This window comes from Oncorhynchus clarkii, chromosome 20 (assembly GCF_045791955.1).
Source record: "Oncorhynchus clarkii lewisi isolate Uvic-CL-2024 chromosome 20, UVic_Ocla_1.0, whole genome shotgun sequence".
In the NCBI taxonomy this organism is placed as follows: domain Eukaryota; kingdom Metazoa; phylum Chordata; class Actinopteri; order Salmoniformes; family Salmonidae; genus Oncorhynchus; species Oncorhynchus clarkii.
The window spans coordinates 38,998,630-39,024,345 of record NC_092166.1 but is presented as its reverse complement, the minus strand read 5'-3'; the positions used below and the strand labels follow the sequence as shown (position 1 = coordinate 39,024,345).

General features: G+C 42.4%; 1 protein-coding gene across 3 annotated transcripts; it reads right to left on the bottom strand.

The window, feature by feature from the left end:
• Nucleotides 1-6,986: 6,986 nt before the first annotated feature.
• LOC139376340 (pre-mRNA-splicing factor 38B-like) lies at nt 6,987-23,988 on the bottom strand. 3 transcript variants are annotated; one of them, XM_071118759.1, is made up of 7 exons: nt 23,443-23,943; nt 22,739-22,807; nt 13,838-13,989; nt 10,716-10,776; nt 10,023-10,040; nt 8,175-8,428; nt 6,987-8,085 (listed from the first exon to the last, which is right to left on the bottom strand). In XM_071118759.1, exons 1-7 carry the CDS (start codon nt 23,665-23,667, stop codon nt 7,383-7,385), a joined length of 1,482 nt encoding a protein of 493 aa, XP_070974860.1. In that variant the 5' UTR covers nt 23,668-23,943; the 3' UTR covers nt 6,987-7,382. The 3 variants fall into 3 exon arrangements, with proteins under 3 accessions (XP_070974860.1, XP_070974861.1, XP_070974863.1); XM_071118760.1 differs by having other exon boundaries at nt 8,175-8,392; XM_071118762.1 differs by lacking the exon at nt 10,023-10,040 and having other exon boundaries at nt 8,175-8,392; nt 23,443-23,988.
• Between the last annotated feature and the right edge of the window lie 1,728 nt (nt 23,989-25,716).

Here is a 25,716-nt window from a genome sequence, read left to right as displayed (position 1 = left end):
AACCAACATGTCTCAAATGATTTCCATTAAGTATATTTGTGAAATGTAGACATAAAATAAAAACTCAAGCGTTTGCAACCCAAAAACAATATAGGTTCAACATCAAACTAATTATTTGTAATGTTTTTTTTATTTAACTAGGCAAGACAGTTAAGAACAAATTCTTATTTACAATGACAGACAGCCTACACCGGCCAAACTAGGACGATGCTGGGCCAATTGCGCGCCGCCCTATGGGACTCCCAATCACGGTCGGTTGTGATACAGCCTGGATTCGAACCAGGGTGTATGTAGTGACTCCGCTGCGCCACTCGGGAGCACCAAACGATTTGCTTTGGTAGGGAATTACACCGGCAACGTCCTGAGCTGCGCAGAGTTGGAGAGGAGCTCATGTATGTAGGCTACTGTATGCGCGCCTAATGGACGTGTGTGCATAACGGACATGGAGAGAGAACAAATGACAGGCGTCTTTATTCTATTCCGTCATATTTTATGAATAGCACTGGTGGTAACACTCCCCGGCACAAGTAACATTATACTATGCCCTACCAGAGACCGTGGTTCAATCCCCGCGTCCATCTTTCCCACTGTTGCTACCACCTACCTGTATCCCCTTCTGATTTCCAAACGGTCTCAATAAAAGTGTGAAATACCACCAGACCCATTTAAAAAATCATCATCTTTCTTTTTATATATATATACTGTCTATATCTATATATATACTGTCTATATCTATATACATACAGTACCAGCCAAAAGTTTGGGACACACCTACTCATTAAAGGGTTTTTCTTTATTTTACTATTTTCTACATTGTATAATAATAGTGAAGACATCAAACCTATAAAATAAGACATATGGAATCATGTAGTAACCAAAACAGTGTCAAACAAATCAAAATAGATGATATATTTTATATTCTTCAAAGTAGCCACCCTTTGCCTTGATGACAGCTTTGCACACGCTGGGCCTTCTCTCAACCAACTTCACCTGGAATGCTTTTCCAACAGTCTTGAAGGAGTTCCCACATATGCTGAGGACTTGTTGGCTGCTTTTTCGTCACTCTGCAGTCCAACTCATCCCAACTCATCCCAAACTTTTGACTGGTACTGTAGATATGTACAGTTGAAGTCAGAAGTTTACATACACCTTAGCCAAATACATTTAACCTAATTTTTTCACAATTCCTGACATTTAATCCTAGTAAAAATTCCCTGTTTTAGGTCAGTTAGGATCACCACTTTATTTTAAGAATGTGAAATGTCAGAATAATAGTAGAGACAACGATTTATTTCAGCTTTTATTTCTTTCATCACATTTCCAGTTGGTCAGAAGGTTACATACTGTGACGACCCTCCCACTCTGTCTGCCGTATTCTCTCTTTGTTCTTGTTTCCTTATTAGGGTGCCGGTGGGCGGAGTTGGGAGGGTTGTCAGCTACATGGGAAACACCTGGGCCAGGTGTGTCCCAGGATAAATAGACCTCTTCCACATTCATGGAAGAGACTCTCTCCATGCAGACACCTTTCTAGATTTTGTTGTGAATCTTGGTGGCCTTTTGGTTGTTTGCTTTGGCACCTTTCAACACCCTGCATTATCACATTCATGCATGCAAAACACTCACACTACTGATTACTGATTACACACACCATTGTATATTATACTTAGTTACTCATTTAATAAATATTTAGTTACTCCTTATCTCCACGTCGTCTCCCTTTTGTTACGGGCTTTGAGCCGGTTCGTGACAATACACTCAATTAGTATTTGGTAGCATTGCCTTTAAATTGTTTAACTTGGGTCAAACGTGTTGGGTAGCCTTCCACAAGCTTCCCACAATAAATTGGGGGAATTTTGGCCCATTCCAAAATGGTGTAACTGAGTCAGGTTTGTAGGCCTCCTTGCTCACACACACTTTTAAAAAAAAAAATTTTTAACCCCTTTTTCTCCCCAATTTCGTAGTATCCAATTGTTGTAGTAGCTACTATCTTGTCTCATCGCTACAACTCCCGTACGGGCTCGGGAGAGACGAAGGTTGAAAGTCATGCGTCCTCCGATACACAACCAACCAAGCCGCTGCTTCTTTAACACAGCGCACATCCAACCCGGAAGCCAGCCGCACCAATGCGCCGGAGGAAACACCGTGCACCTGGCCACCTTGGCTAGTGTACACTGCATCCAGCCCACCACAGGAGTCGCTGGTGCGCGATGAGACAAGGACACCCCTACCGACCAAGCCCTCCCTAACCCGGGCGACGCTAGGCCAATTGTGCGTCGCCCCACGGACCTCCCGGTCGCGGCCGGTTACGACAGAGCCTGGGCGCGAACCCAGGACTCTGATGGCACAGCTGGCGCTGCAGCGCCCTTAACCACTGCGCCACCCGGGAGGCCCACACACACTTTCTGTTCTTCCCAAAATAATTATATGGAATTGAGGTCAGGGCTTTGTGGTGGCCACTCCAATATCTTGACTTTGCTGTCCTTAAGCCAGCCCTGATGATGCTATCTATTTTTTGAAGTGCACCAGTCCCTCCTGCAGCAAAGCACCCCCACAACATGATGCTGCCACCCCCGTGCTTCACAGTTGGGATGGTGTTTTTCGGTTTGCAAGCCTCCCCCTTTTTCCTCCAAACATAATGATGGTCATTATGGCCAAACAGTTCTATTTTTGTTTCATTGGACCAGAGGACATTTCTCCCCAAAATATGATCTTTGTGCAGTTTCAAAACAAAGTCTGGCTTTTTATGGTGGTTTTGGAGCAGTGGCCTCTTCCTTGCTGAGCAGCCTTTCAGATTATGTCGATATAGGACTCGTTTTATTGTGGATATAGATACTTTGTACCTGTTTCCTCCAGCACCTTCACAAGGTCCTTTGCTGTTGTTCTGGGATTGGTTTTAATTTTTTACACCCAAGTACGTTCATCTCTAGGAGACAGAACGCGTCTCCTTCCTGAGCAGTATGACGGCTGCGTGGTCCCATGGTGTTTATACTTGCGTACTATTGTTTGTACAGATGAACGTGGTACCTTCATTTGGAAATTGCTCCCAAAGATGAACCAGACTTGTGGTCTACAATTATTTTTCTGAAGTCTTGACTGATTTCTTTTGATTTTCCCATGATGTCAAGCAGAGGCACTGAGTTTGAAGGTAGGCCTTGAAATACATCCACGGGTACACCTCCAATTGACTCAAATAATGTCAATTATCCTATCAGAAGCTTCTAAAGCCATGACATCATTTTCTGGAATTTTCCAAGCTGTTTAAAGGCACAGTCAACTTAGTGTATGTAAACTTCTGACCCACTGGAATTGTGATACAGTGAATTATAAGTGAAAAAATCTGTAAACAATTGTTGAAAAACTTACTTGTGTCATGCACAAAGTAGATGTCCTAACCAACTTGCCAAAACTATAGATTGATATCAAGAAATTAGTGGAGTGGTTGATGACCAAGTTTTAATGACTCCAACCTAAGTGTGTGTAAACTTCCCACTTCAACTGTAGATCATCCTCTTCCCTACCAGTTTCCCCTGGCTGCTGCTGTTCTCATCGGTCCTCCTCTTGGCTCATCTGAAAGGTAACAAGATAGAGGTGCAACTTGTCACTGGTTAGTTTAAGGGAAACTGCAGTTCCTGATTTGGACTTGTTTTAGGTTTGGGTCATTAAGAAATGCTAGTGGCCATGACTGAACTCAAACGTGAGTTGGTTTTCGGGTGTGGTTTGATGTGGGTGTTTCGTGTGTGTGTTCGCAGGTGGTAAGAGTTAGTCAAATGATTTCGCCAATTGGGGAAAGGAAGACCTAGTCAATTGTACAACTGAATGTGTCTTACGCATTTAACCCAACCATAATTGACATCCATGTCTTCTTCGCCCAGGGAACAGTGGGTTAACCGCCTTGCTCAGTGGCAGATTTTTACCTTGTTAGCCCTGGATTCAATCCATAACCTTTCGGTTACTGGCCCAACGCTCTATCGACTAGGCTACCTGCCGCCCCAATTAGCTTCAGCTGGCTGGTGTGTGACCTAACTTTGACTAGCCTATCTCCGGGGCTAGTTAGCAACCCTCAATAAATGACACAATGTTAGTTAGACTATTTTCATGCTCCACACTGTTACGTACTTCTCGTGGAGTGAAAAAAGGTGTGATTGTAGGTGCGGGTAAGGATGACAGAGGCAGCGAATATTACCATTTACAGGGAATTTATTCTTCCTTCACACTGTAAGGCAAAGAAAGTAAAAGTTCCCCCTCTCCTACCTTACCTGCCTACCCACTGGGTACCTATTCTTAGCACCACCTGGCACGCTACAGAATGTTGTTTCATGTCTCTTTATATTCATATAGCCTAGGGGCTATGTAGCTTACAGAACATTATATAACAGAACATTATATAACTTAAGGGCCTATGTATTTTCAATGTTTTGATTACAGAACATTATATAACATAAGTCCTATGTATTTTCAATGTTTTGTTCACCCACAATCTAACCACAAAGCTTGTCAACTTTTCCCCTGTCTTTCTGGCTGACGCCTTCCCTTCTAATTTCAAGTTAAACTTAGTTTATTTTTCATATATACATGGAGTGGGTACACAGTGAAATTAAATGCTTGCTTGCAGGTTAACCTTTAGAACCCCCCCCCAAATTACAATTAAACAGCTGTGAAAAAAAATAAAAAACTCATTAAAATATTTTACCAATTTAATAATGGGCAGTTTTTTAAAACAAATAGTTACATAGCCTATATGGAAATAACAAACATGAGACAAGCATTTTTGCCTGTAGAATGGAATAGGTTATAAGACCTCTATGAATAATATAATTGAGTCAATTCTACCACATCAACATTTCTGAAGTTAAACAGGGTTAACTATAATGTTGGAGTAAAGTTCAGCTTCAGTCCACAGGGGGGCACTCTGTGACTGTCAGAAGATATGTGCTTCAGTCAGAAAAACGTTCTCATCTCTTTGGTCTCAGCTAGCTAGCCAGTAGCTACCCTAGTGAGTAGCCAGCCAAGACAGCTACAGATGTTATATTTTTTATTCAACCTTTAACTAGGCAAGTCAGAAACAAAACCCATCAAATTCACTCTCTAGAAATAAACACGAATGTATACACTAAATAAACAATATCATTGACTTATATCAGCATCCTTAGCTTGCCCATTCACTAAATATACTGTTAAATAACTCTGAATGACACCCAATAGCATAAGGATGTTGAGCTCTAGTTTATTAGCATTAGCAAACAATTATGCTGAGGGAGACTAGCTAGTTATCTACCAGCAACCCTGCTGCTTCACTTTGACTTTCTGTCTGTTCTGCCCTCGCCACCTCATTCACTGCTGCCTCAACCTGCTAGTTTTTTTGCAACTCTTTTGGAAGGTCAGAATATCCACTCTGACTGAGTGAAAGGCCTTTTGCTGAGTGATGACTGACATCTAACCGGTGCTGTATGACTAAGTCACACAAGACAAGTTTGTATCAGTAAAAAAACACTAAATAACAGACCATTCTCTCATTTGTCATTTTCCCCCACAGATGCATGTTTTAAAATTTGTGTTCTGTAGAGGCCTCCTTTTCACTCTGTCATAGACGGGATTGGGTGAGTTCTGAGGAACAAGACCTTACCAAGCACTGGGATCCGGGCAACGCGTGGGTCTAATCCTGATTGGTTAAAACTGTATTCCAGCCCGTGTATATTCCACAAGTTACTACCGGCTAAATCAATGATGTGAAATGTTAATGTTTGTTGGTGCGTATGCAAACTTTGGTCTACAACTGTATGTGTTCCAGGGGAGAGATATCAACTCTTGAGTACTGGCAGTGTCTGCTGTGGCAGTTGGGAAGGGGCAAGTTACCTGAAACATATCTCAATGTTCATCTTAAGGTGCACTAAATTCATGCATTTACCTGTTGAAATTCCTTTTTCTTTGCTGGGGGAGAATGCCCCCAGACCCCCTACTGGTGTTGGGCTAAGCCCCCATTGCCTTCAAATCCTAGAAACGCCCGATTCACACAATTACACTATTTATAAGCATTATAAAAATCACTATTTTAGGACAAACAAGCAACAAAATCATATTTAGAGTTCCTGATCTAGCTAATGATTAGCCCCTTGGGGTAAATAATGCAGAGAAGCAACCCCATGCTTTAGCCATGATTCTGCACCAGACTGGTGTTGATGCTTATTGCTAAAATAGCACACCAATATGTTATTGGGCTCATTTCTGGATGGGAATATTACATTGGGGGGGGGGGGGGTTACATGGTTTTTAGATCAGCTTTTAAAAAAAAAATCACTCACGATTGAAACTTGCTTTCCTGTGAGCTTGACCCTCGCCACTAATTCTCATTCAGGCCAGCAGTTTTCACTCTGTACTGGTCCGATGTGCCACTGGCAAATTTACTTGAATGTCAAGCCCTGGACTGGTACCCAGGCTAACTGCCTTCCACTTGAAGACATTTTCATTAACCAGATATGGCAGCTCTAACATAATGGATCATCTGTGGTCACACTCAACTGAAATGTGTTAGTCATGAAGGGGAGTGCTGCATCATTCATGGGGGACATGTTGCCTTGTTTCAAACATTCTGTTCCCAAAAAATATACGAATTAAGTTACTCGGATAATCCCCTTTCATTGATGTAGATATAGTACTTAAACAGTTCATTTCTGACTGGGGCGATGCACAATGGGTCATGACGCTCTTCATAACGTCTACTCAGGGTAATTACTACATTTGGGTGGACTGAGTAATTGCTTAAGAGAGAGTGCCAGAAACTCAACTCACTGATTAAAATGTTGCCAATGGTGCCGATTGAATCAGAACCTTTTCAATAGCTCAACGGGTTTGTATGTTGTAACGTTTGAGCAGTGGTACAAACAGGGAGAGTGGAGGAAGTGATGTTTGCTGCACAGCGAAGCTCGTTAGATTTGTAGTGGTCTGCGTTAGGAATTACAGTATCTACAAAACTACAATCAGAATTCTCCTTTCATAAAAGTAGTTTTATTAGAAAACAAAATGCCAAATACAGCACAGCTCGGTGCGGAGTACAAACTCCCCTTAGGAGGCTGCTCTGTAGGATTTAAAACATTCTCAGATCCATATGTACAAAGCAATTTGGAACTTTCCAGACAAAAACAAAGTACCATAGACTGAAATTACTACAGTAGAGAGAAGAGTAACGCTGGTCTAGAAAGGGATGATAAGGCAGAGAGAAAGATCTACACAAAGTTACGATGGCCAAAGACAAGTCCAGGTGCTTTTTGTTGTTGTTTTAAAACAAGTGACAGAATACATGATCAAGTTAAAAAAAAATGTAAGGAAGAGAAAGGATGGCGGGAAAGTTGTGAATTGCGCTCAGGGGGCTCAGCACGAGTTCACACTCATCGCTCTGTGCTCTGGCTCATTTTGCAGTCCCCGTGTTTCCCGTGGTCTTTCCCGTTGCTGGGTTCACGTGACCGATGGCTCCGCTCTTTACTGCGGCTGTGTTTGTGAGAGCGCTGCTCCCCCTCCCGGCTGCACTGCTTCTTCCTACTCTTCTCCTTCTCCTCCCCTACCTCAGCCCCACCTCTGCTCTCTTCTTGGACTTGTCGCTTTATGGACTTCTTGTGTCTCCTTTCCCTGCTTGCACTCCGACTGGAGCGCTTGGCCTTCCTCTCCTCCCTGTGACCCCTCTCATCTCTCTCTTCTTTTTGTCTCCTGTCCTCTGCCTCTCCCTTGCTCCTCTTGTCCTTGGACCTCTCCCTGCCCCCATCTTTATGGTACTCCCTGTCCTTCCTCCTGTCATTCTCCACACCCCCCTGCCCATCTTTCTCCCTGTCTTTCTGCTCTCCCTTGCGTTCCCGGCTCCCGCTGCAGCTCCTGCGACGTTCCCGGCGCTCCTGGGTACGGTCTGCGCTGCGGGACCGACGCCTCTCCCTCTCTTCTCCTTTCCCGTCCCCAGAGTCCCGCTCTTTCCTCTGGCGGTCGCGTTCCCTCTCCAGTTCGCGGTCGAAGCTGGGGCCGTGGCGCTCTCGTTCGCGGTGGTGGCTCCGGCTCCTCGACCGTTTGGGAGTCCTCCTGGGGCTCGGGGTAGGTCTGGGGCTCCTGACCAGAAACAAGCCAACATTTCAGCTGCATTAAGACAGATGTGATCAACACAATATTATCTGTAATGGCTGCACTCCATTTCCTACCTGGAGCGTCTACGGCCCTCGGCTGGTGGTTCCTCCGGCTCCTCTACCTTCTCAGGAACCTTCCGGGGCCTTGCCTTCATCTGCGTGTCGATCAGCTTCTGCACGGGCACCGGGATGCGTGGAAAGAGAGTGGAGAACCACTCTAGCTTGGTGAGGAATGACCGGACCATCTCTCCGATTGTCATAACGCAGCCACCTCCGGCCTTCACATCCAGCTCCTGAGAACATGGGGAGGGGGGTGGGGTATTCAGAACCTTATTAACACAGATGCAAACAGAAGTATAAAAGGCATTGATTGTATTTAGAATCTTATTCATTTAAATGTTTGGCATTTAGCAGACACTTATCCAGAGCGATTTACAGGTTTATCTTCCTAGTCCCTGCTTTTTAACCTCCATTACTCAATTAGAAAGAAAATATAATTTGTGATGACCATGTACTGAACCTTCACCTCTGTTTTCATCTAGCTTAATATGCGCACATACAAATCATTATCATGTGTTTGCATAAAAATGTAGCTTAGTGCCTGATACTATAGGAAATAATAGGGAAATGGAAAAATAGTTGCTGTCATCTAATCTGTCTGGCTGTCCTCAAGAGTCTGTACTTACAAAGATACACTACATCACCAAAAGTATGTGGACACCTGCTCAAACATCTTACTCCAAGATCATGGGCATTAATATGGAGTTGGTCCCCCTTTGCTGCTATAACAGCCTCCACTCTTCTGGGAAGGCTTTCCACTAGATGTTGTGGGGACTTTCTTCCATTCAGCCACAAGAGCATTAGTGAGGTCGGGCACTGATGTTGGGAGATTAGACCTGGCACGCAGTCGGTGTTCCAATTAATCCTAAAGGTGTTCGATGGGGTTGAGGTCAGGGCTCTGAGCAGGTCAGTCAAGTTCTTCCGATTTCGACAAACCATTTCTGTATGGACCTGTATTGCCACAAAGTTGGAAGCACAGAATCGTCTAGAATGTCATTGTATGCTGTAGCGTTAAGATTCCCTTCACTAAGGGGCCTAGCCCAAACCATGAAAAACAGCACCACAAAAACTTTAGTTGGCAGTATACAGTCGGGTAGGTAGTGTTCTCCTGGTATCGGCCAAAACCAGATTCGCTTGGCAGTGAGCATAGTGATCTAAGGCTTGCAGCTGCTCGGCCATGGAAACCCATGAAGCTCCCAACGAACAGTTATTGTTCCGACGTTGCTTCCAGAGGCCGTTTAGAACTCGGTAGTGAGTGTTGCAACAGAGGACAGACAATTTTTACACGCAGCAGCACTCAGCGGTCCTGTTCTGTGAGCTTGTGTGGCCTACCACTTTGCTCTTCGGTACGGGCCATTCTACTGCCAATGTTTGTCTATGGAGATTGCATGGCTGTGTGCTTGATTTTATACGGTCGGCAACGGGTGAAGCTGAAATAGCCGAATCGGCTAATTTTAAGGGGTGTCCACATACTTTTGTATATATTGTGTATGCTGTCAAAATAACAGAACCTGGGGTGCATCTCAATAGTCTAAAGTGGCTTCCTCTTCTCTTATCCACCATCTGCACTAGCATTAAAATGAGTAGTAAAGGTGGAGGTGAAACAAGGAGAGAAAACAACTTTAAACAATGGAGATAGATCCGTGGACAGTGAAGAAAGGTTTCAAGAGTTGTGCTTCCTCATTCCTCAACAGTCCAGGGAGACATTGGCTACAGTGCAAGTACAGAGTGGAGGAGGTAGATAAGTAGGTAGGTGCACACCAGCTAGAGAGAGACCAGGTTTGAATGGGTAGAGAACTGAACATCCGTTTTGCACTCACACACGCAAACCAACAGTGCTGAGAGATACATTATCCAATTCACCTGCTGCACAAGGGGCATCTAAAGAAGAGAACATGGGAATTAGCCAGTTAGGTAGGTTGTCAGAGGATGTAAGGTTAAAATACTGCATCAGAACAAGAAAGTAGGCCTGGATGCACAGTCTGCCAAACACTATCCAGCCAATTGAAGGTGCACAGAGAAGATAAATCTATTACAAGATTCTCCCCAGGAAATTATTAAATTGTGCTAAGTAGACGTGTGTGTGTGTGTGTGTGTGAGAAGAAAACAAAGCAAAGGATTGATGTGTTAAAGGTATATTTTCTAATAAAATTGTAATTTGAATTTTTGACAAAACAAAAAGTGATCTGTGAAGTGGTAGGACCAGGGAGGAACCATGTTATACATTTCAGAGTAGTGGTCAAGTTTTGCACATTTGTTTTGTGCAATAAGTCCTGATAACTAAAGGCATGCCCAGATGTAAACAGAATTTGACTACGGTCAAATATACTTACCCTGACCAAAACAGTCAGCACAGCAGAGTGAATTACCTAGTTACCCAACTTTGGGGAGAGGGACTAGAGGGGGGGGGGGGGGGGGCAATTAAGCCAAATGAAGGCAAAGGTGAAAAATCAGCTCTGAGCATCACAACGAGGAGAGAACTGAGACCGTTTGGATCATGCCAGACTAGTTAGTGAAAGGTAGAGAAACATGAAAGTATTACCCGTGTGGACATACCTCCTCATCATCCAGGAAACCATCATACCAGTCCACCAGGTCTGCAGGGGGCTGGGTGTATCTGCATAAACAAACACACCATGAGCATCTACTTATGAACATCCCATCGAATAACACATGTCCATGTTTTGGACTAGCACCTGTTAACCATCTAAAACTAGATAGAAAAAAAGGAGAAGGAAATTACTGCTAAGGTACACAATAGTAGGTTTTGGTAGACAGAAAATGAGTAAATTGGTCATCAAAAAGATGTCATACAAATAAAGACATTTTAATTACATGGAGTGCCTTGGTCCTCCTTTTTGATAACTGTATAGTGTTGTATGTGAATCAGATTTGATCAAAAGTAACTCACCATTCCAGGAAAGGACAGGTAAGAGAAAGGGGGACACTTGGTCAGTTGTACAACAATGCATTCAACTGAAATGTGTCTTCCGTATTTAACCCTGCCTTAACATCCACGTCATCGGCTCCCGGGGAACAGTGGGTTAACGGCCTTGCTAAAGGTCAGATTTGTATCCATCTTCTGTATACCACCCCTACCTTGTCACAACACAACTGATTGGCTCAAATGCATTAAGGAAATAAATTCCACTACTTAACTTTTAACAAGGTACACCTGTTACTTGAAATGCATTCCAGATGACTACCTCAAAGCTGGTTGAGAGAATGCCAAGAATGTGCAAAGCTGTCAAGGCAAAGGATGGCTATATGAAGAACCTCAAATATAAAAACTATTTCGAATTGTGTAACACTTTTTGGTTACTACATGATTCCATAGTTGATGTCTTCACTATTATTTTACAATGTAGAAAATAGTCAAAAGAAAAACCCATGCACGAGTAGGTGTACATAAAAAATAAAAATAAATGTATGTATATATCCTCTTTAGGCATGAAACGTTATTTTTTTCCTGGTACCGGTGACCTTCAGACGACTCGAGGCTTGCTAAGGTTTGTGGGTTGCCTAGAGCAAAACGGTGAACACCATGGTGTTTGTGAAAGTATCAGCTGTCCACATAGGGGTCATATTAGTGTGTATCCCAAACCGTTCGGACACTGAAGACAGAAGTTGGCAAGAGAGGATGTACCGACTTCAGACGAGTCTTGTGCGCATCCTAGAGCAAAACGGTCTCTTCTTTCAATAGAGTGGTTATAATACTTTGTAGGAAAAACCGTTCCGACGTTATAGGTTTTTGTGAGAAGACCGATTGGTCTGACACACTGCTCTAGCTTTGCCACCTTTCAGAGCAGATGCGAAAGGGCGATATTGGCGGATGCTGTGGATTGAGACGATATCACTAGCTTAACCTATTTTCATTTTTGGAAAAAAAACATTTAAAACTGGATATTTTGATGCTAGAATATGCATATAATTGACAGCTTTGGATAGAAAACACTAACGTTTCCAAAACTGTAAAGATATTGTCTGTGAGTATAACAGAACTGGTGTTGCAGGCGAAAGCCTGAGAAAAATCCAATCCGGAAGTGCCCCAGGTTTTGAAAGCGCTGTGTTCCAATGACTCCCTATTCAGCTGTGAATGTACCATCAACAAGCTTACGCTTTCTACGTATTCCCAAGGTGTTTACAGCATTGTGACGTAGTTTTACGCATTTCTGTTGAAGAATAGCCGTAGGTGGCCACATTGCGTAAGTGGTCACATGGTGGCTCAGAGAGATTCTCGCGTAAAATACAGAGGAAGCCATTACTCCAATCGGTCCTAGTGAAAAACGAATTGTCCCAACGGATATATTATCAAATAGATATTAGAAAAACACCTTGAGGATTGATTCTAAACAACGTTTGCCATGTTTCTGTCGATATTATGGATCTAATTTTGAATATTTTTCGGCGTTGTGGTGACCGCAATTTCCGGGCGATTTCTCAGCCAAACATGAAGAACAAACTGAGCTATTTCGCCTACAAAAATAATGATTTGGGAAAAAAATTAACTTTGGCTGTCTACCTGGGAGCCTCGTGAGTGAAAACATCCAAAGTTCAAAGGTAAACAATTTCATTTGATTGCTTTTCTGATTTCCGTGACAAGGTTGCCTGCTGCTAGCAAGGCATAATGCTATGCTAGGCTATGATAAATTTACACAACTGCTTGTCTAGCGTTGGCTGTAAAGCATATTTTGAAAATCTGAGATGACAGAGTGATTAACAAAAGGCTAAGCTGTGTTCCAATATATTTCACTGGTGATTTTCATGAATAGGAATATTTATGTCTGTTGCGTTATGCTAATTAGTGTCAGATGATGACAACAGCCCCATTCACGGGATGGGGTGTCACTACAGGTTAAACAGACTGATGGGGATTTTTTTATTATGTTCATTTGAATTTCCACGAGGCACAGAAATTGTAGGCTCAGGGTTAAAGGTCATGAACAGTCAAAATCATGTTTTTCATGTAATTTGAGAAATTTGGATAAAACCAGATCAAAGTATGAAAAATGACTACTGCTTCTACATTCACTGCTAACATATTATCATAAAGTTACTTGTCCCCCGTGTCAAACGTGGCTTCAGGAGGCAGGAGTATTCGGGGAATATCACCCCACTCATTTTAATGGTGTGATATCTATACACCTTATTCTTTTATTTAAATAAGTACCGCCTTGGAACCATCATCCACACAGGCTTACAGAGGGTTTATACAGCTACTCAACTGGTGCCAAAGTGTTACTGTCGGTGTCAGAAAATGATATAAAAAGTTTGTCCTATTCATCTATGGAAAAGACAAGTTTCCCATTTCAGGGACAGTAAATGACCAACGTTGGCTTTACCCCTGTTCAAATACTACACTCTAGGTGGCAGTGGGCACCCTTTCAGTTTGTTTGCCAACTCATCGAAGTAGAAGAAAATTGACTTCATCAAAGTGGGGATGGCCTCAATGGCGCTGCATCTCACAGAAGCAATAATGGGACAGACACAATGACGCGATGTTTAAGTCTATGCATGCAACTAAACACCTCAAAATGACTGCTGAGCGTTTCACAAACAGGTTGCAACACTAAGGTAGGGTGATTGAAATGTATTTGCAGCCATAAATAGATGCAATGGGTCCTATCCTTCTGTGTAAACAAATTTTGACATAAACCAACATTAAAACAGAGTTGTACCTTATGTACATAAAGCCAAGTGCTCTGATGTAGGGTGAGTCGTTGTGAGTGATCAGTCCCATCACCTGTTTACGGGTCATCTTGATGGTAAACAGTTTATACAGCAGGCAGAAGGCTGTGGACACAATGCCGCCGGTCCCGACTCCCCGCACCTGAGGACAACAGAGGTTCATGAGTCAGACATGTTCTTTCTGGGAGCAGTGTTCCTTAACAACTCAAGTTCACCTCTACGTTTTGGGGTGAGCCATTATCAGTTTTCAACACGGCCCTACTCCACAGCTAAGTTAAGTGTGTTGCTTGCGTTCAACTGTCAACTACAGACTTGTCGTCGTCCCCCCACCCCCATCCCTAATGCCTGCATTATTGTTTGCCACTTGGCCTTAAATTCAGTTTGTTTTTCCTCAGTCACCCACGCTATTTAAATCAATTGATATTTTTCAAGATGAGTGATAAGAGAACTGTCCAGCCCACTGGGTATCTCACTACACCTCCATATGTCATGTCTTAAACAATGCAGATGAAAGTATGTTTTCATTGTAATATTTCTAACAGCCAACTTTCAAGCTCTGACTTTTGATGTATATATGTAGCCAGGTCAAATTATTGACCCCCTTGATAAAGATGAGCAACAACAAAACAATATATAAAATCAATTCAAATAGAGCTATTTTATATGCACCCAAAACATTGGGAGATTATATTTTATACTAATACCATTACATAGAAAAAGATTGGCACCCCAGTTTCAATACCATTCAAAAGCTCACCTTGCCAGGATAACCGCACAGCTTTTTTGAAATGTTTTCTGAGATTGGAGAACACAGTGGGGGGGTCTTAGATATTCTTCCATACAGAATATTTCCAGATCCTTGATATCCTTCATCTTTGCTTATGGACTGCCTTCAATTCAAACCACAGGTTTTCAAAGGGAGACTGATTTGTGGTCAATTCATTTTTTGGATTTTGATGTGTGCTTGGGGTTATTGTCTTTCTGGATGATCAATTTGCTGCCAAGTTTCAACCTCCTGGCAGAGGCAACCAGGTTTTTGGCAAAAAATGTAATGATGCCGTTGACATTAACAGGGGCACTAGGACAAGTGCATACAAAATAGCCCCATATGATCAAAGATCCACCACCATATGTTACAGTAGGTATGGGGTTATTTTCTGCATGTGTGTGGGGTTATTTTCTTCATATGCATCTTTCTTTTGCTGCCAAACCCATTACTGGTGTGCGTGGCCAAAGAGTTCAATGTTCATGTAATCTGGCCATAGCACCGGATCCAAGCCAAGTCCCAATGCAGCTTAGCAAACTCCAGTTAACATTTGTTGGATGACATGAAAAGAGAGCTCATTGGCAACACACACCAGTGTTGGGGTTTTGGCATCGAAAGAAAGATGACTGTGCAGAAAAGATCCCAAACCCTACTGTAAAATATGGTGGTGTAGCTTTGATTGTATGGGGCTATTTTAATTAAAAACCTGGTTGCCTCTGCTAGGAGGCTGAACATGGTCACAAGTGAATCTTCCAACAAAACAACAATCCCAAGCACGCATGAAAATCCACTAAGTGGTTAATTGATAGGGATGTGCAGTTCTCCTTTTATGAATTATTCAATACCCGTCTAGATACATGGGCTCCGATATGATACGGTTTGATTAGGGGAACGAATTGATGCAATTCGGTTTGATGTGTCATTTTTTTTGTATTTTTTAACAAACACATTCATGGCCTGTCGGCAACGAACTTGAAACATTGTATCAACTAGAGGTCGACCGATTATGATTTTTCAACGCCGATACCAATTATTGGAGGACCAAAAAAGCCGATACTGATTAATCGGCTGATTTAAACAAAAAATAAGTATTTGTAATGACAACAATGACAACAATACTGAGTGAACACTTTTAACTTAATACATCAATAAAATCAATTTAGCCTCAAGTAGATAATGAAATGTTCAATTTGGTTTAAATAATGCAAAAACAAAGTGTTGGAGAAGAAAGTAAAAGTGTGCTATGTAAGAAAGCTAACGTTTCAGTTTCTTGCTCAGAACATGAGAACATATGAAAGCTGGTGGTTCCTTTTAACATGAGTCTTCAATATTCCCAGGTAAGAAGTTTTAGGTTGTAGTTATTATAGGACTATTTCCCTCTAAACCATTTGTATTTCATTAACCTTTGACTATTGGATGTTCTTATAGGCACTTTAGTATTGCCAGTGTAACAGTATAGCTTCCGTCCCTCTACTCGCTCCTCCCTGGGCTCAAACCAGCAACACAACGACAACAGCCACCACATCAAAGCAGCGTTACCCATGCAGAGCAAGGCTCAGAGCGAGTGAAGTTTGAAATGCTATTAGCGCGCGCTAACTAGCCAGCCATTTCACGTCGGGGCTATTTTAATTAAAAACCTGGCCTCATCTCGGGAGTTGATAGGCTTGAAGTCATAAACAGCGCAATGCTTGACGCACAACGAAGAGCGGCTGACAAAACACACTAAAGTGCTGTTTGAATGAATGTTTACACGCCTGCTTCTGCCTACCACCGCTCAGTCAGATACTTAGATATTTGTATGCTCAGTCAGATTATATGCATCACAGGACATGCTAGATAATATCTAGTAATATCATCAACAATGTGTAGTTAACTAGTGATTATGATTGATTGTTTTTTATAAGGTAAGTTTAATGCTAGCTAGCAACTTACCTTGGCTTACTGCATTTGCGTAACATGCAGTCTCCTTGTGGAGTGCAACGAGAGAGAGGCAGGTCGTTATTGCGTTGGACTTAGTTAACTAAGGTTGCAAGATTGGATCCCCCGAGCTGACAAGGTGAAAATCTGTCTTTCTGCCCCTGAACTAGGCAGTTAACCCACCGTTCCTAGACCGTCATTGAAAATAAGAATGTGTTGTTAACTGACTTACCTAGTTAAATAAAGGTGTAAAAAAACATAGTATTTTAAATCGACACACAAAAATACCGATTTCCGATTGTTATGAAAACTTGAAATCGGCCCCAATTAATCGGCCATTCCGATTAATCGGTCGATCTCTAGTATCGACTACTAATTTTGGTCTGGTCAGAAGTAGCAGCTAGCAAAATTTTATAAAATATTCTGGGCACTGCCAGTAAGCTCAGGACAGACAGCTGTAGGCTATTTGTGAAAGGGATAAGAAGCAGTGCTTGACTTGGGCAGGAGCTCACCGGAGCAGAGCACCCGACACCTCACATTTTCTACTGCTTGAGCTCCTGTTCCTCTTACAAAATATAGTGGAGCTCCTGCACCTAAAAATAAACAGTACCAGCACCCAAACCTATTTCAGTCCAAGCACTGAACAAGTAGTAGTCAGGTAGGGCTATTTTAATTAAGTTTCCACTGGACCAGAGCATGACATTTGTCCCTTTAACACAGTGGTTATGAAAAGGGAGAGAACCAGAAAGAATTTTATAATACATTGAGGAACTATTGTCATTCTCAGTTGATGTAAAAAATACATTTAGTTTGATAGCTCTTTGAGGTGAAGAAAACATTACTTTGAGAAGCTCCACCGCTCATTAGCCAATCAGAAATACAATCAGAGCCCAAATGGGCACATTTATATGCCTACATTTGTGCTCAGGCCAGGAAGCCTATGGGCCTACTTCTAAGCGTAAGGTGCGCGCGTCTTACTCAACATTGACAGGAGCTCTCCAGACAGGAGACATTGATTAAAAGTGGAGAAAAGTGCCATGTGCCCCTGCAGAGGTTAGGGCATTCATACTTGATGCGTATCAGGTGAATAGTTACATCCATATTAATTGACAACAACAATAAACATTTTGCAGTGGCCATCTCAGTCTCCAGACTTCAACCCTGTTGGAAACATGTGGTTTTAATTGAAGAGCCCATAGGCACAGACAAATAATATAAATGAAAGATTATGTATGAAGGAATGGTTTAAGATGTGTTCTCCAAACTCATAAAACATTTTAGAAAAAAGTGCCATTATCCTCACAAGGTGAGTTATTCAAAATAGGGATGCCAATAATTTTTGCCCTTTAAGGAGAAAATGGCATTACTTGTTAAAAACCTTATGATAAAAACCAATTGTATTAGGTTAATTATCTTTTTTGTCGAGCAGTAGAAAATCTGTATTTATGGCACTCGAGACAGTCTTATTCACGCTCATCTCAGTGAACTAATCCATTGCGTAGGCTGATACTAATCCATTGCGGAGGATGCAGGGATGGCACAGCCCAAGAATAAGGGAAATGTCACAGCCCAAGAATAAGGGAAATGTCACGACAACTCAAGTCTCTCTCCAGAATGTGCTCTCCTGCGAATTTGCGCACATTAATTGTTCCGTAACTTCATTTTGTGAACTGTTTGCGTTTGCTTGTTAGTCTATCAATTCCATATATCGGCCCTAATATATATATACACATATATAAGAATAAGAAAGAATAAGAACAAGAACAAATTTTTATTTTCAATGACGGCCTAGGAACAGTGGGTTAACTGCCTGTTCAGGGGCAGAACAACAGATTTTTACCTTGTCAGCTCGGGGATTTGAACTTGCAACCTTCTGGTTACTACGCTCTAACCACTAGGCTACCCTGCCGCCCCATATACCACCAGTAGTACATTTACCATTAATTCCTAATCTACAATGTTTGTTAGGTTACGGTAATCTCTGCTAATGCATTCAATATATTATTCCACAACCTATGCTACACTTGTGAGAAACAAGTTTTGGTTTATTTCATTACATTTATGAGTTAATTAGGTCAGTGTCTTGTGTTTGGCACACTCCTGTCAATGTTGAGTAATCACTTGATTACGCATAGAAATAGGCCTATAGGCTACCTGCCATGCATGCAAATGTGCCCATTTGGGAATCTAATAGTATTTCTGATTGGCTTAACTCACCACCAATAATGAGCTGTGGCGCTTCTCAAAGTAATGTTTTCTTCACCTCAAACAGCAAGCAAACCAAATCTGTTTTACATCTATTGAAAATGACAATAGTTCCTCAATATATCTGAAAATCGCTCCAGCTCGCTCTCCTTCGATAAAAAAAACGGCATGCTCTCATCCAGTGGAAATGTCATAAAATAGGCCTACCCGATAGCCTACAGCTGCATCTGTCCCGAGCTTACTGGCGTGGGAAACGTAGGGCCCAGAAGTTAGTTTGCTAGAGAGCTCTGGCAAGACCCAAGTTAATAGTTGATACAATGTTTCAAGTTCGTGGCAGACAGGCCATGCCTCTGTGATTTATAGGATATTCATGTTTATCCAGATGTTTTATACCTCCAGGCTGCAATGTTTATTTGTTGGCTTTATGTAGGCCATTTTTACATAGTTGGCAATAGAAGTTGCTTTTTAGGTTTTAATCATTTTAATTATGATTTGGATAGAATTTTGATTAACCACATCACAATGATTGAGATAAAGACAAATTAAATGAAGCTGTTCCACAAAAATGTGCATATGAAAACCATAACCGGCACGCAGATCGGTAGAAATAGTCAATCGTTATGCCACATGAGAAAAGTTGCAGATTCCACGTTTTACATATAACTTAATGTCAGAATCTGCAGTCAGCAGGAGGAGGATGGTTGGGATCAGGCAAGTTTAGCGTAGAAATGTGGCAAATAACTACAATGACCATAATCCATTACTCCTGATCTTTTCTGGATGGGCCCAAGTTGGATACACTGTTGGGCCAGTAACCAAAAGTTTGCTGGTTAAAATCCCAGAGCCGGCAAGGTGGAAAGATCTTGAGCAAGGCAGTTAACCAGCAACAACTGCTCACCGGGCGCCGATGACGTGGACGTTAATTAAGACCCCGCACCTCCCTGATTCAGAGCGGTTGGATTAAATGCGTAACACATTTTGGTTGAATGCATTCAGTTATGCAACTGACTAGGTATCCCCTTTCACACCTGTTAGGTTAGATAGACTGCATACGTTGCCGCATGAGGGAAATGTACACAACGATATGTGAAAAGGATAAGGCATACTTTCATGAACTGTCGACTTTCAAAAACGAGTCAAATGATTGTCAGACAGCTCTACAGCATAGTTGGGCAGTCTAGCTGAATAGGATGACTACAGACAGTATGGGGAGAACAGATGACATTAGATTGTCGTCTGGCTGTTACTGCCTGAGCACAGATGACTTTAAGGAATTAAAAAGTCTAATAAAACTAAGTCATATTTTATTATTTCATAGTAAATTCTTGTTTTTCTATGTGGACCTGACAGACAATGGAATACTTTTTACCTTTTGGTCAATTTACTATTTCTGGCTTTGGAATTTCCATTAACCGCTTGAATAATTTTAAGGTCAAATAATCGAAACCCATGATTGGTATTTAAACTTTTTTTCTCCACAATTTTGTGATCCAGCGATGGGATCTTGTCCCATCGCTGCAACGCCCATACGGACTCGGGAGGGGCGAAGTTCGAGAGCCATGCATCCTACGAAACACGACCCCGCCAAGCCGCACTGCTTTGACACTGCTCACTTAAACCGGAAGCCAGCCGCACCATTGTGTCAGAGGAAACACCGTACAGCTGGCGACCAAATTCAGCATGCATGTGCCCAGCGGCCACAAGGAGTCGCCAGAGCGCGTTGGGACAAGGACATCCCAGCCGGCCAAACCCTCCCCTAACCTGGACGACGCTGGGCCAATTGTGCATCGCATCATGGGATCGAACCAGATCTGCAGTGACTCCTCTAACACCAATGCGCCACCCGGGAAGCTCTGACCCATGATTATTTTTAATAATAGTAGCGAAATCTAACGCAACTCAGCACTAGCTGGTCCTGAGGCCCTTGCAAAGGGCCATGGCATCATTAACTCTGCCCAGTAGCAGTATATTTTAGCCAACAAATGGTTGCCCCAGCCAGGAGCCTGAAACTTGGCCTCAAGTGGATTGTCCAGCAATACAATAACCCCAAGCACACATCCACAAAGAAATTGTTAATTGACCACAAAAAAACGACAAGTTGCAATGGCCATCTAGGTCTCCAGACTTCAACCCTGTTGAAAACCTGTGGTTTGAATGGAAGAGGGGAGTCCATAAGAGCAGACAAAGCATATTAAGGATCTGGAAATATTCTGTTTTTAGTAATTGTGCAAGATCCCTCCTAATGTGTTCTTCAATCTCAGAAAACATTTTAGAAAAAGGCTGTGCTGTTATCCTGGCATGGTGAGTTATTGAAAGGTTTGAAAACAGGGGTCTCAATTTTTACCCCCATTCTTTTTTTTGGAAAAGGAATTACTTTTTAAACAAAATCTCTTTCTCTGAGCAATTGTATTACTAATGTGTTTCTTGTATTTTTTTTGCTCATCTTTATCAAGGGGACCAATGCTTTTTTAAAATTTTATTTCACCTTTATTTAACCAGGTAGGCCAGTTGAGAATAAGTTCTCATTTACAACTGCGACCTGGCCAAGATAAAGCAAATCAGTGTAACAAAAAACACAGAATTACACATGGTATAAACAAATGTACAGTCAATAACAATATAAAAATCTGTATACAGTGTGTGCAAATGAAGTAAGGAGGTAAGGCAATAAATAGGCCAGTGGTAAAGTAATTACAATTTAGCAATTAACACTGGAGTGATATGTGCAAATGATGTGCAAGTAGAAATAATGGTGAGCAAAAAAAACAATATGGTGATGAGGTAGGTATTTGGATGGACTATTTACAGATTGGCTGTGTACAGCTCCAGTGATCAGTAAGCTGCTCTGACAGCTGGTGCTTAACATTAGTGAGGGAGATATGAGTCTCCAGCTTCAGTGATTTTTGCAATTTGTTCCAGTCATTGGCAGCAGAGAACAGGAAGAAAAAGCAGACAAATGAGGTGTTGGCTTTAGGGATGACCAGTGAGATATACCCGCTGGAGCGCGTGCTACGGGTGGGTGCTATGGTGACCAGTGAGCTGAGAAGGCAGAGGTTTACCTAGCAAAGACTTATATGACCTGGAGCCAGTGGGTCTGGCGACGAATATGTAGCGAGGACCAGCCGACGAGAGCATACAGGCCGCAGTGGTGGGTAGCATATGGGGCTTTGGTGACAAAACGGGTGGCACTGTGATAGACTACATCCAATGTAGTTGGGGGATATTTTGTAAATGACGTCGCCGAAGTCAAGGATCGGTAGAATAGTCAGTTTTACGAGGGTGTTTGGCAGCATGAGTGACGGAAGCTTTGTTGCAAAATAGGAAGCTGATTCTAGATTAAATTTTGTATTGGAGATGCTTAATGGATGCTCTACAACCGGGAAGCGTTCGGTTGTAGAGCATGCATTTCGTTTTACAAGCATTTAAGAGCAGTTGTAGGTCATGGAAGTAGTGTTGTATGGCATTGTAGCTCGTTTGGAGGTTTGTTAACACATTGTTCAAAGAAGGGCCAGATGTATACAGAAGAGGTGCGTAGAGGTGTACCAGAGAATCACCCACAGCAAGAACGACATCGATATATACAGAGAAAAGAGTCGGCCCGAGAATCTAACCCTGTGTCACCCCCATAGAGACTGCCAGTGGTCCGGACAACAGGTCCTCCGATGTGACACAACGAACACTATCTGAGAAGCAGTTAGTGAACAAGGCGAGACAGTCAGAGAAACCAAGGCTGTGGAGTCTGCCTATAAGAATGCGGTGATTGACAGAGTGATTGGCCAAGTCAATGAAGATGGCTGCACAGTACTGTCTTTTAATTGATGGCGGTTATGATATTGTTTAGGACTTTGAGCGTGGCTGAGGTGCACCTGTGACCAGCTCAGAAACAGGGTAAGTTTGGACCCGACTGTATGTGATGCACTTATGAACCTGAGTTGGCAGAGACTAGGCAGCATGGGAGAGATAGAAACACGGTTAGGCAAAAGGCACGTACTTTCTAACTTACCCCTCCGCACATTCCAGTCTGTCCGGCAGTCTTCCTACTGCCTTTCTCCCAGGGCTCAACATGAGTAACCTAGTGAGAAAATAACATGGTGACTCAATGATGCAAAAATCATTGTGGCGTTGGCTACGTCATTTGTTGGCTGCCTCAAAGTTAAGCCATAAGTGACCAATCTCACCACATGCAAATAGGTTGATAGCGTTGTATTCTCATGCAATTATTACCGCTCACTAGTCAACATAACACTAGCTAGTAATCATCAAGTTATGTAATCTAACGTTGGATATTTAGCTAGTCGGGCTCGCTAACGTAAGCTAGGTTTGACTAGAAAGTGTAGTTAACTACTTTAACGTTACTTCCAACACAATATTCCCAATTATCAGCAGTCGACTTAACTATAGGAAACCACCACAACTGGGGATTGTTCTAGCTAAATATAGCTAACACTAACTAACGTTAGCTAACCGCTCAAATGTGTCAACAGAACAGAAACGTGTCCGTTTAGCTGTGGAATTAACATGGAGATAGTTACATACTGACACATGAAAACAATTTAGGCCAAATTTAGTTAACGTTACCTGACAATTAATAATTTAGCTAGCCATTTCCCCCTTCTTTTTTTTATTCAAACAGCTAGCTATGAAGCTAACCAAGGTTAGCTAGCTAACGTTAGCCAGCCTTGTGGCATGGGTCCAGCCAGACGTTACCTTGAAATAGATCTCATCCACCACCTCATGATAGGTTTTCAATTCATACAGCTGCACTTTGAAATATGGAGATGAGAGAACGTTGGTGAGGACCATAGGGTTCAAGTTCATAGTCTTTTCGTTGCCCCAGAGAGGCAAGTTGTTGCCATGTTTTCCAGCGTTAGGGCCAATCCTGATCACGGCCTGTGGTTGCTGTTGGTTCGCGGCGACAGTGTTGTTGGCCATAATGCGAGGATCCCACGCTGTCGATTCAACAATGCGGGAAATTAGCCGCTAACGTTAGCTTTCTTACACAATAGATGCTTCCGACTACAACGCCATTAAAACGCGATATGAAACCTTCAATAGTCACGGTAAATAAACAATTTTCTACAATAACCTAGCGCCCGATTTTAGACCGCCAAACCCTACTTTCTATAACTATATGTCTGGCTAGCCGAGGTTCTTCGACAAGAAATGTGCACGTAACAGCCGCTGCCAGTAAAAGACAGTAAAATGCAACGACAAACTAACGCAGTGCGTCTTCTTCTTTACGCTTTTATTGCCGGATCGCAACCAACTGACAGCTGCTTACATCGCCACCTACTGTACTGGAGGAGTGTGAGGCCGGTCACGAGCCACTGTATCCATACCACAGGAGGTTGACACCTTTAATTGGTGAGGATGGTACACATGGTTTGATGCCATTCCATATACTCCGTTCCAGCCATGAGCCATTCTCCCCTCAGCAGCCTTCACTGATTTATACCACTACATTATTATCTTAACTAACCCTGAATTTCTGATAAAATCAAATCATTCCCTACAAACCTCACGACTCCCATCACCCCCACACAAAATGTCACCCACTCCCCATTCCCGTCCAACCTCTCTGACCCTGTCAAACAAACTCTCCCTTTCTACGTCACACATTTCACAAAATAATCATGCATGTTTAATTTTTTCCTCTACCATACAGCCATTACAGGGAAATGTGTCTTCCGCATTTAACCCAACCCCTCTGAATCAGAGGTGCGGGGGGCTGCCATAATCGACATCCACGTCTTCAGAGCCCGGGGAACAACTGCCTCGCTCAGGGGCAGAACGACAGAGTTTTACCTTGTCAGCTCGGGGATTCGAGCCATCATCCTCTTTAACAATTTCCACACATCCCCCAATTGTTTCCCTTCCTATAGAAGAACAGAATTCCCGCCGTGCACCTTTCTTTGCATTCTTAATGACTTTCCAAGCCAACGCTATCTTTCTCTGAAAGACTATCATGCTATCAAATGTAAAATTATTCTTGAAAGTTTTAAAAGCATTATCACGATCAGGGAAACCAGTTCCCTTTTCTGAAAACATTCGTCAAAGTCTATGCTGCACATAACTGGGAAATGATTAATGCCAATTGTGGATTCTATCTTCACATCCCACTCACAAATACCAGAAATGGAGGAGGACGTCAATGTACGATCTAAACATGATGATGTACCTCTAGTCATATTTACCCATGTCCCCCGACTATAATTTATACAAACTATTCCCCTCCGCTCCATAAAATCTTCAACCATTAAACCATTGGCATCCGTGGCAGTGCTACCTCACAAGCTGATACACGCATTGACATCTACACACCATATCTCCTTATCACCTGAACTGGATTTCACAACTATGTCTAATTCACACACAGAATTGGGTTTACAATTTGGGTTTGGGTTTACAATATATACAAATTGGGTTTACAATATAAACAACGTGATAACACCCCCTTCTCTACACATCTTCACCGTCACACAATCATGTTCTTTGAAACCATTAATCACTCTATGTGCTACACCTTCTTTGGTAAATGTAGCACACCCACCACCCGAGCACTCTATCACTTCTCAGATATAAACCCAGGTATAATATAATCGAACTGAGGTTTAAACCATGTTTCTTGTATACACATCACGTCTGGTAAAACATCTAAATCATGTATATGAACAAAAATATTACTGAGTTACAGTTCATATAAGGAAATCCGTAAATTTAAATAAATGAATTAGGCCCTAATCTATGGATTTCACATGATTGGGCAGGGGCACAACCATGGGTGGGCCAGAATTTGTTTTTCCCCACAAAAGGGCTTTATTACAGACAGAAATACTCATCAGCACCCCTTCGGATGATCCTGCAGGTGAAGAAGCCAGATGTGGATGTCCTGGGCTGGCGTGGTTACACGTAGACTGTGGTTGTGAGACCGGTTTGACATACTACCTAATTCTCTAAAACGACATTGGAGGTGGCTTATGG

Bases quoted from the DNA above. Each gene is read 5' to 3' on its own strand.
- LOC139376340 (XM_071118759.1), bottom strand. From the start codon at position 23,667: ATGGCCAACAACACTGTCGCCGCGAACCAACAGCAACCACAGGCCGTG. The intron at 22,808-23,442 runs GTAACGTCTGGC...TTTTCTCACTAG, and splicing joins TGGATGAGATCTATTTCAAG to GTTACTCATGTTGAGCCCTG. The intron at 10,777-13,837 runs GTACAACTCTGT...TTGTTTATGCAG, and splicing joins CTTGGCTTTATGTACATAAG to ATACACCCAGCCCCCTGCAG.